This window comes from Penaeus chinensis, chromosome 11, assembly GCF_019202785.1.
Source record: "Penaeus chinensis breed Huanghai No. 1 chromosome 11, ASM1920278v2, whole genome shotgun sequence".
In the NCBI taxonomy this organism is placed as follows: domain Eukaryota; kingdom Metazoa; phylum Arthropoda; class Malacostraca; order Decapoda; family Penaeidae; genus Penaeus; species Penaeus chinensis.
This window is the reverse complement of record NC_061829.1, coordinates 968,508-981,007: the sequence shown is the minus strand read 5'-3', so window position 1 is coordinate 981,007 and position 12,500 is coordinate 968,508. Positions and strand designations below refer to the sequence as shown.

Below are 12,500 nucleotides of genomic sequence, written 5' to 3'. Positions count from 1 at the left end.
GACCGTGGAAACCGCTCAGGAAGTAGTGACAGCCATTGGCAATGCCGATCAGTGCCAAGTTGTTGCTGAAGAGTGGCACCAAAAGTGTCGAGAGACGTTTCCCAACATCAAGTCTGTGCATATATCATTCAAGGTAGGTCGTATTTTTTATGTTGTAGTTATTCTGTGATATGCTTTCAGTCAGTAATCTAATTCTTAAACTAGTTCGTTTCAAAATCACTTGAATTACCGAAGCTATTTTTCGCAGGTTCGGATGCTCATTGATAAGGCTCTGAAGATAATGTATGGAGGTCTGCATGGAGATCGTTGTGTCCCTTTGCACTCCCTGTACAAGAAAATACACGACGATGGTTGTATCCCCGTGTACTTGGCGGACAGCGATTATAACCTCAAAACAAAGGTCGACTACATTGCCGAGTTTGCTAGCATGAGATTTACGGTAAGCATGCTTTATTTCGGAGTCTTTCTAATATATACGAAGTTGTCTTTAATACTCTTAATGAATAGCATTTGGGCATTTCAAAACCCTGAATTCTCATGGTTTTATTATCACTTACAGGCCGAGGACCTTCGCAAACCGGACATGCATTTAAAGGGTCTGCTGAAAGCTAACTTAGTATATGCGACGAAGTTCTTAGACAGCCAGCGTCTCTTTGCCAAAGTTAGCCTACAAGAAGACGGAAAGGTTCTTCTTCACGGCCTCGCAGAAGATACTCCTCCCGAAGGAGCTTGTATTCTGCAGGTAATATATCTAATATTATATTTGTGTTTTCTTCATCATATAGCTCTCAGAATATTTGTTTATTCATATCCACTGGACTAATAATGGGTGTTAATAACGTTATATTCATCCTTCAGTACGACGATGCCCTGAAGCAGATGAACGAAACCAACACACTGACTTTCCTGGACATTGCCCTGTCTGACTCTCCTGCGCGTCGGGTCTTCATCCGCCTGAACCCGGTGAGCGTTCGGGGCCGTCACTACGTTATCCTGTGCACGGGCCAGTTGGGTCGTTCTTATGCCGGCTCCATCCTGCGGAAGGTCGTCAACAAAGACGCTCCTGGCGAGTTCATTGTCGGAGGACGTTTCTCTGGTGCAGGGGGACCTCCTTACTTGCCCTATGATAAGGGCGTCGAACGTACAGTTTCTCCAGGACTCGTCTTTGGTCTGCCTGAAGATGTGACGAGAGGATCCGAAGGGTTTGGCCTCTTCTGCGTCTGCACGAAAGGAAAGGCTAATTCGGAGTTCCCCACGGCGTACGGACGGGTGGAGAGTGGCCTCGACGTGTTCATCTCGGCCACGAAGATGGAAGAGGTTACTAGCGTCAAACTGGTTGACTGTGGTGTTGCGCTGGGATGATCTAGTCGGCTCCAGCTACGTTCGTAAGCTGTATTTGTCATATACGTGGATATTTTGCATATGAATGACATATTTCTATTCACCTGTTATTGTAAGTATCTGTATTATGTAAATTGAACAAACCAGTGTTTGTGGAAATAAACCAAACAATATCATTTAATAGTATTCTTCTTCACGGCCTCGCAGAAGATACTCCTCCCTAAGGAGCTTGTATTCTGCAGGTAATATATCTTTATTATATTCGTGTTTTCTTCTTCATATAGCTCTCAGAATATTTCTTACTGCATATCCATCGCCTGAACTGGACTGAAATGGGTTTAATAACGTTATATTCATCCTTCAGTAGATTTCATAGTAAGAAATGTAAATGATTCACGAGTCCTTAAAAACAGTGACAGGCGTAATCCATATCACTCTTCAATATTTATCATTCCTTAAATTCTCATTATTAGTGTTACACGGAGCACTTTCGAGCCAGTAAAGGCAACTGGATACCAGGTAATTCATACTGTTCTAGCTACAGGAATTCGATTATTTTTGAATCAGCAATACTATTAAATACAGTACAAAAAGGAAGAATTCAATTCCGTTGCATTCAATCTGAGATATACTGCATCCTCTTCTTTCTGGCAAACTTCTTCCTTGATTGGTAAAAATGGCAAGGCAATTCGAGGTTAATGGTTAATGGTTAAAGGCAAAATAAATGTGCTAGACATCTAAGGTCATGTAGCACTACAGTTAATGTTAGTGAAGGGTGTTTGGGTTAGTGATAAGTTGTTAAAGCTGGGTTAAGGGATTGGCGAGTGAATGGGTTAGGGTCGGATGAGGTAATGTAAAGGGGTTAGATCAAGTGAAGGATATATATGCGTATGAGGAAGGAAAACAGGTTGTCAAAGCAGAAAGTGTGAGATTCTGTGAGGATGTCTGATAAGTTGGGATGTCTATGTAGGGAGGATAGGTGGGAGAAAGTAGAGGTACGGGCTGCTTCAAAACGTGGGCATGACAATAGAATATGTGGGACTGAAAGATGAACATTACATAAGGGACATAGGGGTGGATCGGATTGTGACATTAGATAGGAGTATGTTAGACGGGTGTGGTCAATGCGTAAGCGGGCGAGGGCCGTCTCCCAACGTCTGTTCCGATGGAATGGAGCTGACCAGGAGGAGATTGACAGTTTTACAGTATGTAATTTATTAGTGTGGAGACTTGACCAAAAAGATTGCCATCGATTATACAAGAAGATGTAAAGTGTGGGTAATAATCCGTGGCTGGGATATGTGATAAACGTGGTTGGTTTGATGTGGACATAGCAGCGTAGCGTGCTAGAGTATCTGCTTGTTCATTGCCGGGGATTCCAACATGGCTGGGTACCCAGCAAAATTTGATTGTTTTATGACGTGTGGACAGGTAGAACAACCAGTTCTGGATCTTACGAACAATGGGGTTGGTCGTGTGTATTGACTTTATGAGAGCTAATGAGTTACGGGAGTCAGTAAAAATTGTAAAAGAGGAAGAGGGTAGTGAGTATATGTGTTTTAAGGCAAAAACGAGAGCATACAGTTCTGTAGTAAGAACACTGGATTCAGGAGGGAGGGGGTATTTGAAAATACGAGGTTGGGAAGATTACTGCAAAACCAGCACCGGAGATGGTTTAGGAGCCGTCAGTGTAGACGGGAATACTGGAGGAATGAGTGGAGGCATGGTCAAGGAAATGGGTGAGGACAGTAGGAGGAATATTTGATTTTGGTGGGTCAGGGTAGACAGAGGAGCAAATATGGGGGCAAGGTATAAGCCATGGAGGGACTGAATGGACAGAGAACGGGAGGAGTCGGACATGGGGAAAAGGGGAATGGGGGAGGAGATTATCCATGCGAGTGGAGAAAGGAGTAGGTAAACGTGGAGAAGAAGCAAAGGTAGTAGGGATCGTGGGATAGTTAGTTTAGTGAGGGGAATTTGGTGGAATCGAGCATAACATCGGAGAGAGAGGAGGGCACGGCGTCGAGAGAGAGATGGTATGCCTGATTCAGTGTACAGGCTCTCAACTGGAGAGGAGCGGAAGGCACCTAGGGCTAAGCGAAGACCACAGTGGTGGATTGTATCAAGGTGAGCAAGGAGAGAAGTTGAGGCAGAGGAGTAGATATGGCATCCATAATCTAGAGTGGAGAGGATTAAGGTGACATGAAGATGAAGGAGAGTTTTTCGATCTGAGCCCCAGGATAAATGGGATAGGGTTTGTAAAATTCGAAGACGGCGACGATAGGGGTGGAGTCGGGGGGGATGGGTTTTGTTGGGATGGGGTAGGAGGATTGGGTGTAGGGAGAATATGAGTAGGAGGAGGATGGATATCGGCAGTCACTTTGAGTGTGGAGGGAGCGGGAATTGTAGAATTTGAAGGTGGATGAGTATCAGTTTGGGATTCTATTATGTAGTTCTGGATATCTTCAAGAGTTTCTGTAATGGGGTTGGTAGCAGAGTTTTGTGAGATAAAGGTTTTCTTGTGAGGGGGGGGGGGGGGGAGATAAGTCTGGTGTCTGATTAATAGGGGCAAAGGAAGGTGGAGGTGATTGTGAGGTAGGGGAAGAGGGGGTGGAACGTTTATTCTGTCTGCTGCGGGTAGTGCGGGGAGGGAGAGGGGAAGGTGTTGGGGTGTCTGGATTTAGGATAGCAAAAGAATTTGATAGGGTAGAGATTGGAGTGTCTGGGTTAAGAATGGCAAAAGAGTTTTACTGGGAAAGGTAGGAGGTAGAAGAGGGGAATTTAGGAGAGGGTGTAGGAGCTTGGGAGGTATGGGAATTGGCAGAGTGAGCGACATTACTGGAGTAGGGGGTAAGAGAAAAGCCTTGTCGACGTGCTTTCTGTCTGGCTTCACGTAGAGTGAGTCCAAGTCTGAATCTGAGAGTTGCTACCTCAGACTCAAATTTGTAGGTGGGGCAGCCTCTATAAAATACATTATGGGGGCCGCCACAGTTTGCAAATGTGCGTGATTGTGCAGAGCAATTTGATCGAGTATGGCCAGGTTGGGCACATATCGGGCATCTGGCTGTGGAACGGCAATGTTTGGCAGGATGTCCTAAATGCCAACAATTTTGGCACTGACGAGGAGGAGGTTGGTATGGTCGGACAGGTAGGGATTCCCCACCTATGTAAACATTTAAGGGAAGGTCATGTCTACGGAAAGTAATTTTGGCAATGTTGATGGATTTCTTACGATTTCCTCTGGGAGGAATGGAGTAGCATTGTACATATGTTGCATCATAGTCTGTGAGACAAGCGAGTAAGTCCTCTCCACAATCTGACCATTCTTTGTCATGGATTGGGCAATCTGTTGGGGAGATAGAGACAGTTCCAGTGCAAGTATTGAGGGTTGGATGAGGTTCTGTAGGGATGGGATTACCACATAGATCAGTTAGTTTTGTTAATGCTATAGCTTGGTTTTCAGTTGTTACTGTGACGAGACGGGAGTGGTCGGGTCGGCTATGGAAAGAGACTTTGCCTACTTGTTTTTGGAGGCATTGTTGGAAGAGGAGGGTGTTTTGAGAGTAGGGAGCTGTGGGAGGGATCACGAAAAATCGGTCCCATTTGGCTGGGCTAAATATAATATTTACGATTCTTGTAGAGGTGGGGGTAGTAGAAGTGCGGGGACGTGTGGAGGAGGGAGTAGTGTTGAGGGGGGTAGTGTTACGGGGAGGTGGGCAATAAGGTTGTAAGGTAGTAATAAGGGGAGATGGGGTGGTTGATAAAGAAGGTTGTGGGAGTAAAGGTGTTGAAGTTGAGCATGTTGGGAGAGTAGAAATGTCTCCTGGGGGTTGGTTGTTGATTAGGGTTGATACTGTACTAGTATGCATTGATGATGGGGGAGTTGTTACAGTGTTCGGAGCCGTGGTTAAAGGAGAGCTGGGATTGGGGCTATTTGAAAAAGGGGCAAGCCTCATTGCCCCTAAGAGTGGGGTTACGTCTTCATTATTGGCCATAAGCCTGGAGTATGTTGGGGAAAAAAAATAGTCTAACCCTCAGGGTCCCCTTGAGGGGTAAGGGCCAGGTATGGCAGGGGAATACCGTGCCCATGGTTCCCTCAGGCCGTTCAGGACTGACATAAAGTCAGCCTTTCATCCTTTCAGCACGGCTCTCACACCTTAGGAGGTGGATAGTAGAAGGGATTGGTGAAGAAACTGAAACGAAAAGTATGAGTGGGAAAAAAAGACTATGCAAAATTAGTTGAGTCGATGGCTGAGTCCCAAGGTTGAGGAGTTCCCCAGCATTGGGTCTCAGTCTTCGTCTCCTAAGCCCCCCCACAACAACAACGGGCAAAGGATTGGGGGGGAGGAAATTTGAGGGCTATACCCCTATCCATCGGAATCATCAGGTAAAAACCCCTGGAAGACGAACAAAAACCTCTACAGTCTTGTTTTTCTTGTGCCTCTGCAGTTCTCAAGATCCAAGCAGTGTGATGTCATGTCTGATTGAGGAATATATATAAATAAATGAACATAACCTTCAATAACTTTTATCTAAACTATATAACCACTTTACATATGAATTAAATTATTTTGAAAAGATGACAGTATCTCAATATCAAAATAATTAATTCTAATGAGAGAAATGCTCCCATTATCCAGTTCTTGCTTACTGTAAATGATGATAGCAATTTCTATTTCATACGAAGAGGAACAAACTACAAGTGGAAAAGACTGCAACTTGGCTCACCAGAAAGTTTAAAGCATGAAAAATTAGATTTTTCCCTTTTTCAGTTTTAACCTTTCATTACCATGTCTTCACAGCAATGTGTTAAAAATATTTTGGTTTGCCTTGTATCCACATTACATTGTACTGATGTAGAAAATATAAACATTATATAACAAAAACTTCTATTTAGTAAATCTACTTGTGAATGTCATTTTGAAAATAACCAAAACAATGGAATGTTCCTTTTTACATCATTAATACTTATACATTTACTACTTCTAATATACTACTATGACATAACCAACATATAATGAATCTAAAATAACATATGTTCTGATGATTTGTTTTTCTAATTCAGAGCTTTCCTTTATTTGTCTTCTTTTTATCAAAATATGGCACAATCACTGAATAGTTAGAGGAACTAGTTCTCTCCTTGACAAAAATGGACTTGCAAAGGGTTAAATCTAATGATTATATCATTAAAAAGATAAATTACTATTCTTCAATGTGAATACAGAATCCCACTATTAGTTCAACAATCTTTGCTCTTTCCAGTCACTTTCTACCTATAACCAAAAATATGGCAAATACCTATCAAATATTCATGTATTTGATTTTGTCTGCACATTAAATTGTACACACTTAATCATCAAAGGATGATATATGATAATTGCCATACTTAGGAATAATCATTACCTATGGTAAAAGGGGTCACACATCAAACTGCTTTTTCTGAAGCAGGTTTGTCTTATACAGAACAAAACAGTCATTTTACTTGGTAATTTTTCCTTGTTACATTTTTTTGAGTTTTGTTTTCACCTGTCTATCTTGTTGAAGCATGGAGTTCTGATGCTTTTAGGGATTACATTCATAATCAGAATTTTAAGATGTAAAATGCAATATAAAGGTATATCTAGTTTATTGACTGGAATAATGGGTTAAACTTTTGTAAAACGTAAATAAACCAAAATGTCTAATGTTATTTAAACACTTAACCCACTGGAAACCTTATCTGAATATAGGAACAAATAACAGGATAGCAAGACCATAAAAAAGGAGTTGTTGACAAAAGAGACATTATTGGGAAAAAAATCTCCATAAGGCACTATTTCAAGATTACACTTCTTAACCCCCCCCCCCCCCAAGCACTGGGTGTCATGCTAAACCTTACGACACAATGGATTCTCCCTCCTGCCTTCTCCCTCATTTAATTTGCAAAGATATCACCCATAGTAAGCCAGATGTTCTTGGCCTGAATGGCATGATACAGGAACTCTTCTCCCTGGCCTTGCTCCGAGTCAAACCAGTCCCGCTTCATGCCATAGTTGACCCAAGTCCTCTTGACGTTCACAGCTGATGTGTGCTCTACAAACTTGGACCCTTCTAGGCTTCCAAAATACCTGGTAATGAATTATGACATGTTTTATTTTGCAGCTTGGTAGTGTATTGGAATTTTCATGCCTTACGTTGAATCAGCAAAAACAAACACACAAAAAAAAATAATGAATGCAAAAATGATGTTTCCATTCTAATCTAATAAATTTATATACTAGGGTTAATGTATATTAGCATGGATACTGATGCACATCCATAATACACAATCATATATATAATTATAAATATCATACGCAGCCAAAATTAATATTCACAGATATCCAACAAAAGAGCAGGTCAATTCATTTCAAAATCTGCTGACTTACCACATGGACTGGAGATCCTGATGCTCTGCCAAATACTTGGCTACGTGGTCCCGGGCCCCAGTCAAAATGTTGATTACTCCTCCAGGAAGATCAGAGGTTTCCAACACCTGTGGAAAGAGAGCATCACATATCTGGGGTATATAGGGTACATTAGCATGGAGGTAAGCCCTGCTCCTTCCTCCAATTCTCTATACTTTATTAAGACCTATTCAGGGGGGAAAAAAGATAAGGCTTGATCAAACTGCTGAAATACAATGCTGTTCTGGGATAGAAAGTTGACTTCATATAGCTATCATATATACTAATTATTCAAGAACTTTATCCTTCTGAATTTTGTGGAATTGTACTTGAAATAATATTATTTCATGCATTTTCTTCATGTCTAGTAATTAGGCATACATTTTTTTAGATTCCTGAGACAAATTAAATTAAGATAAATAAAATTACAAGTAAAATTCAAAAGTCTAGGATAAAAAAAATAGCTGAAAAGACAATATTTTACTGTTTGAGGATAATGAAAATCTAAAAAAGATAAATAAGAAACAAGACATGTAGTAACACTTTATGAAATGAAATAAAATTTACTGGAAATCAGTTCAGTGGTTCTGGACACTAAAAAGACCAGAACTTTAACTGTACCCACCTGATACAAAGCCAGAGCAACAGTGGGATACTTCTCACTGGGAACGACAACCACAGCATTCCCCCTGGCTATAGCTGGAGCCACGAGAGAGATAAAGCCTAAGAGAGGAGCTTCATCCGGACATGCCACCCCAATCACTCCCAGAGGCTCATGGATCCTGAGCACTGTCCCATAGAGCTGTGTCTCCTGCACAGCTCCCCCATACTTGTCACAGAAGGCTGCCCAGTGGAAGAGACGGGCCAAGGCTGCGTCCACTTCCTTCTCTGACTCTGTGGTGCTCTTCCCAGTCAGAACTGTGAGGTGGTCTACAAACTCTTGGCGGCGCTGCTCCAGGTTTTCTGCCAAGTAGAAGAGGATCTGCGAACGGTTGAATCCGCTGCGCTTGTCCCATCCTGGCTGGGCCTTGGCTGCAGCTTCCACTGCATTACGGACATCTTTCCTACAGGAAAAAAGAAAGATAAGAAAAACAACAACAACAACAACAGAAGATATACTTGTTCAAAGAAGAGCTTTTTTAAGATAAAGAAAACCAAATAGTCACTTGCCTGTTACTTTCACCGACAAGGGCATAGGCTTTTCCTTCAGCATTCTTGATGACACGACAGTAGTTTCCATCAGGCCGTTTTTGAGCTCCACCATAGTAGAGTTTGTACGTCTTATCAATAAGGGGTAGAGTTTTATCTCCACTAATAATCTGCAATGTTAAACATCTAGTGAGCCCTCATTGCTTATGCTATTCAATAAAAAAATATGGTCTACAAACACAAACAACCCTGCACATACCCACTTCAATAAAATAAAAACCTATCTCATCATGCTCAAGAAGACATCCCTAAAATGCTTTACCTCTGGCATGGCTGGGTTGATAGAGGGACGATCTGCTGTGTATGAAGCACCAAACTTGTTCAGGTCAATCTCAGGTGGGACAAAGCTCAAACGCCCTTGCCATGATGGTTTGACATATTCAAAGAGTCCTGAAATACAAGAAAAGGAGGGAAGTTATCACCTCAAAACAAAAACACTTTGACAGTGATATCAATGAATGTATAATTAACTTCTAATGGGATATTAAAGAGGGTTTATTACTTACTGATGTTAAACTGAGTTTTCTTCACTTATCATATTTCTCAACTAGTGTATCACAAGAGCACTAAACATAAAAAAAAGTTTTTAACCTTCCTTCCCTGCTACTAAAGAATTATGTTTTCCACAAAAGGATTCTCAGTGCCTCTCTCTTGCTACAACAGAACAATTATGCTGGTTAGGGCTTCTCACTTACCCTCCTTCCCTCCATCTCTGCCATAGCCACTCTGCTTATAACCCCCAAATCCTGCTGCAGCATCAAACATGTTGTGGCAATTGATCCACACAGCCCCAGCCTACATTCAATTCAGAGACAGAAGTTATAAAGTTTATGCTTATATATTCACATATTCACATGCACATTTTTTTTTTTTTTGATACATACTGTATACTGCAATTCTTGTTATCATTGTTGTTATCCTCACTTATTATGATTTTCTATCCTGAGATGCATAAAATCACTTTTTTTTCTTAACATAAGATATTATGAAGGTTAAGCATGTATTAATAATGGTAATAATTATTATTATTTCTACTCTTACTAATCTATTACTAATATTACCTTTATAAAAAAACAATTGCACAAATAGATTTCACTCTCTAAACACTGCATTCCCTATATATATAGCATTTTATAAATGCAAATTTTATTAATTAAAAAATATCATTTTATCATTTACAAAGACATCATTCAGTAGGCTTTATACAATATAAATACAATCATTCACCATACCTTTATCATCTTGGCTGTCTCAATGGCCAAGGTCATTTGTTCTGTAAATACAGATGAACCTAAGCCATAGATGGTATTGTTGGCAAGTGCAATGGCTTCCTTTGCAGTTCTGGAAGCAAAGAGAAGAACTGCAAATTTCTGAGTTACATATGGGTAAGAATTTGGGAAGCAATATTAAAATGAGAACAAAAATTAAACTGATTTTAAAGCCTACCAAATATATGTTTTTTTGCTTGCTATGATGTTCCTCAATTACAAAACAAATACTATGAAGTTCTAATTAATTTCTGAGTGTATCAAACAACAAACGACATATGACTTCTACACATATTTCTTACATCACTATCACAAAACTAATAATTTTGTAAACTGTTAGTCCAACCATAAAACACACACTTTAAAATTAGAGTAATTGCAATAACTAGATAAAATACCTAAAGGGCATAGCAACTAGCACAGGACCAAAGATCTCTTCCACAACAGTTTTCGACGTGGTGCCAACATCGGTGATCAGGGTTGGTGGGTAAAAACAGCCAGGTGGTGCCTCTACTTGGAACACCTATGAGAAAACAAGAACTGTACTGAAGGAAGTTGAGCTGGTGTTATCTTCCTTGTCTAGAAGAAGAGGATGATGGAGATTATGAAATAAAGGGGAAAAGAAAAAGAAGAGAAACAGGTTTATATGTTCTGTGTTTGAACTTAAATTCTAGACTGTCAGGTAGGGTTAGAAGGGGGAGAAAATGGAGGGATGTGAAGGACAGGGAGATGGACAGTCAGAAATGGAGGAAGAAAGAGAATAGTGAGGAGAGAGAAAGAGAAAAGAAGTGAGGGCAGGAAAATTTGTAAAGGAGAAAGGGAGGAGAGATGATGGGAAGGGAAGTAGAGACTTTGAGAGAAAATGAGTAAAAAAGAAAAAAGAAAGAAAGAAAGCGAGAAAGAAAGAAAGAAAGAAAAAAAGAAAAGAAAGGAGCATGAACTTCTCTACAAGTATCTCACCTCAGCTCCTTCTTTTCTAGCCTCTTCAACATATTCTGCAATAAATTTCTTCTGGCAAGGATCAATAATGGCCCCCATGTCGTAGCCCTTATCGAGAGAAGATCCCAAACGCATCTTCTCCATCCTTCTCTTTAACTTATCAATAAACTTATCAAAGACAGGCTCTTGAACAAGGAGACGAGAGCCTGCAGAACAGACCTGCAAAGTTTTGAAATAGTAAAGAATACACAAAGAACAATTCCTTTCTCAAACCTTAACACCTCAAAACACATCATGAGGTGAAAACATATCAACATATACCAATAATATACAATAACAACCTTCTCCCCATTTCACAACATTCTATTTTATGATTTATTTCATTTTGCATGCCAACTTACTTGACCCTGATTGAACCAGATTGCATCAACAACACCCTCAACAGCAGAATCTAGGTCAGCTGATTCAAACACAATGACAGGGCTCTTGCCACCAAGTTCTGTTGTGGGAATGATAGATATATGTAGAAGAAAAAGAAAGTCAAGGAGAAAGAAAGAGAGGAAAAATATCAATTCAAATGTACTGCTTTCAATCTGAAGAAAGCAAAAATACTTCAAGTTCAACAAAACCTAAACTAAAAATAAATCTAAGAAGGGGAAAAGCAAGGATAATACCTCCCCCCCCCCCCAAAAAAAAAAAAAGGAATGAAAAAGGACAACAATAAATTACATACATATGAGCGACAAGGTACCCACCAAGGGAGATCTTCTTGCCCGTGCCTGCAGTAGCTCTTCTAAGAATCTGACCGACCTCCGTAGACCCAGTAAACCCTACTTTGTCGACATCGGGATGTGTGGCAAGGAGGGATCCCATGGCTCCTCCTCCTGTCACCACATTGAAGACTCCTTTGGGGAGGCTGGGAAGAAGCACGAAATTCAGTTATGGCAAGCTAAGGATGGTGGGAAACTTGGAAAGGTCTTATATTTCACCGGTATGAAAAAGTCACTTCTAATACCAAAGCACTTACAAGCACTGACACCTCTAGAAAATTTTACATAAGGGGAAAGAGGAGGATGAGGTTCTACAGTGGGTATAAATGGAAAACATATACAAAAAATAGTTATATACTGGGAATTAGCCCCCATACTGATCTGCCATTACCTACAAGTAACAAATCTTTCTTCTCAAGACCCTACAGCAGTTGTTCCCAACCTCTTCTATTCTCTTCTATTCTGTGGCCCCCGACCAATATATAATAATGCCCACGGCCCTGTTCAATGCCTGTCAACTTTTCAGATTCAGTTATTACTAGTTATGA

The 12,500-nt window shown here is 40.6% G+C and overlaps 1 protein-coding gene across 2 annotated transcripts in view; it reads right to left on the bottom strand.

Annotated features, from left to right (window-relative positions):
- Window positions 1-5,853: 5,853 nt before the first annotated feature.
- Window positions 5,854-12,500, bottom strand: part of LOC125030608 (aldehyde dehydrogenase family 16 member A1-like) — a 13,299-nt gene continuing 6,652 nt past the window's right edge. The window contains exons 5-16 of one of the 2 annotated variants that reach the window (XR_007115410.1): window positions 11,938-12,098; window positions 11,584-11,681; window positions 11,204-11,401; window positions 10,642-10,766; window positions 10,208-10,316; window positions 9,671-9,770; window positions 9,238-9,365; window positions 8,937-9,085; window positions 8,392-8,830; window positions 7,749-7,855; window positions 6,322-7,448; window positions 5,854-6,290 (exon numbers count right to left, since the gene is read on the bottom strand). Coding sequence is in view for 1 of the 2 variants with exons in the window: in XM_047620756.1 (XP_047476712.1) it covers window positions 7,256-7,448; window positions 7,749-7,855; window positions 8,392-8,830; window positions 8,937-9,085; window positions 9,238-9,365; window positions 9,671-9,770; window positions 10,208-10,316; window positions 10,642-10,766; window positions 11,204-11,401; window positions 11,584-11,681; window positions 11,938-12,098 (1,807 nt within the window). In the remaining variant the exon portion in view is untranslated. Of the gene's footprint in view, window positions 7,449-7,748; window positions 7,856-8,391; window positions 8,831-8,936; window positions 9,086-9,237; window positions 9,366-9,670; window positions 9,771-10,207; window positions 10,317-10,641; window positions 10,767-11,203; window positions 11,402-11,583; window positions 11,682-11,937; window positions 12,099-12,500 lie in introns of both variants that reach the window. The other variant, XM_047620756.1, reaches the window with a different exon arrangement.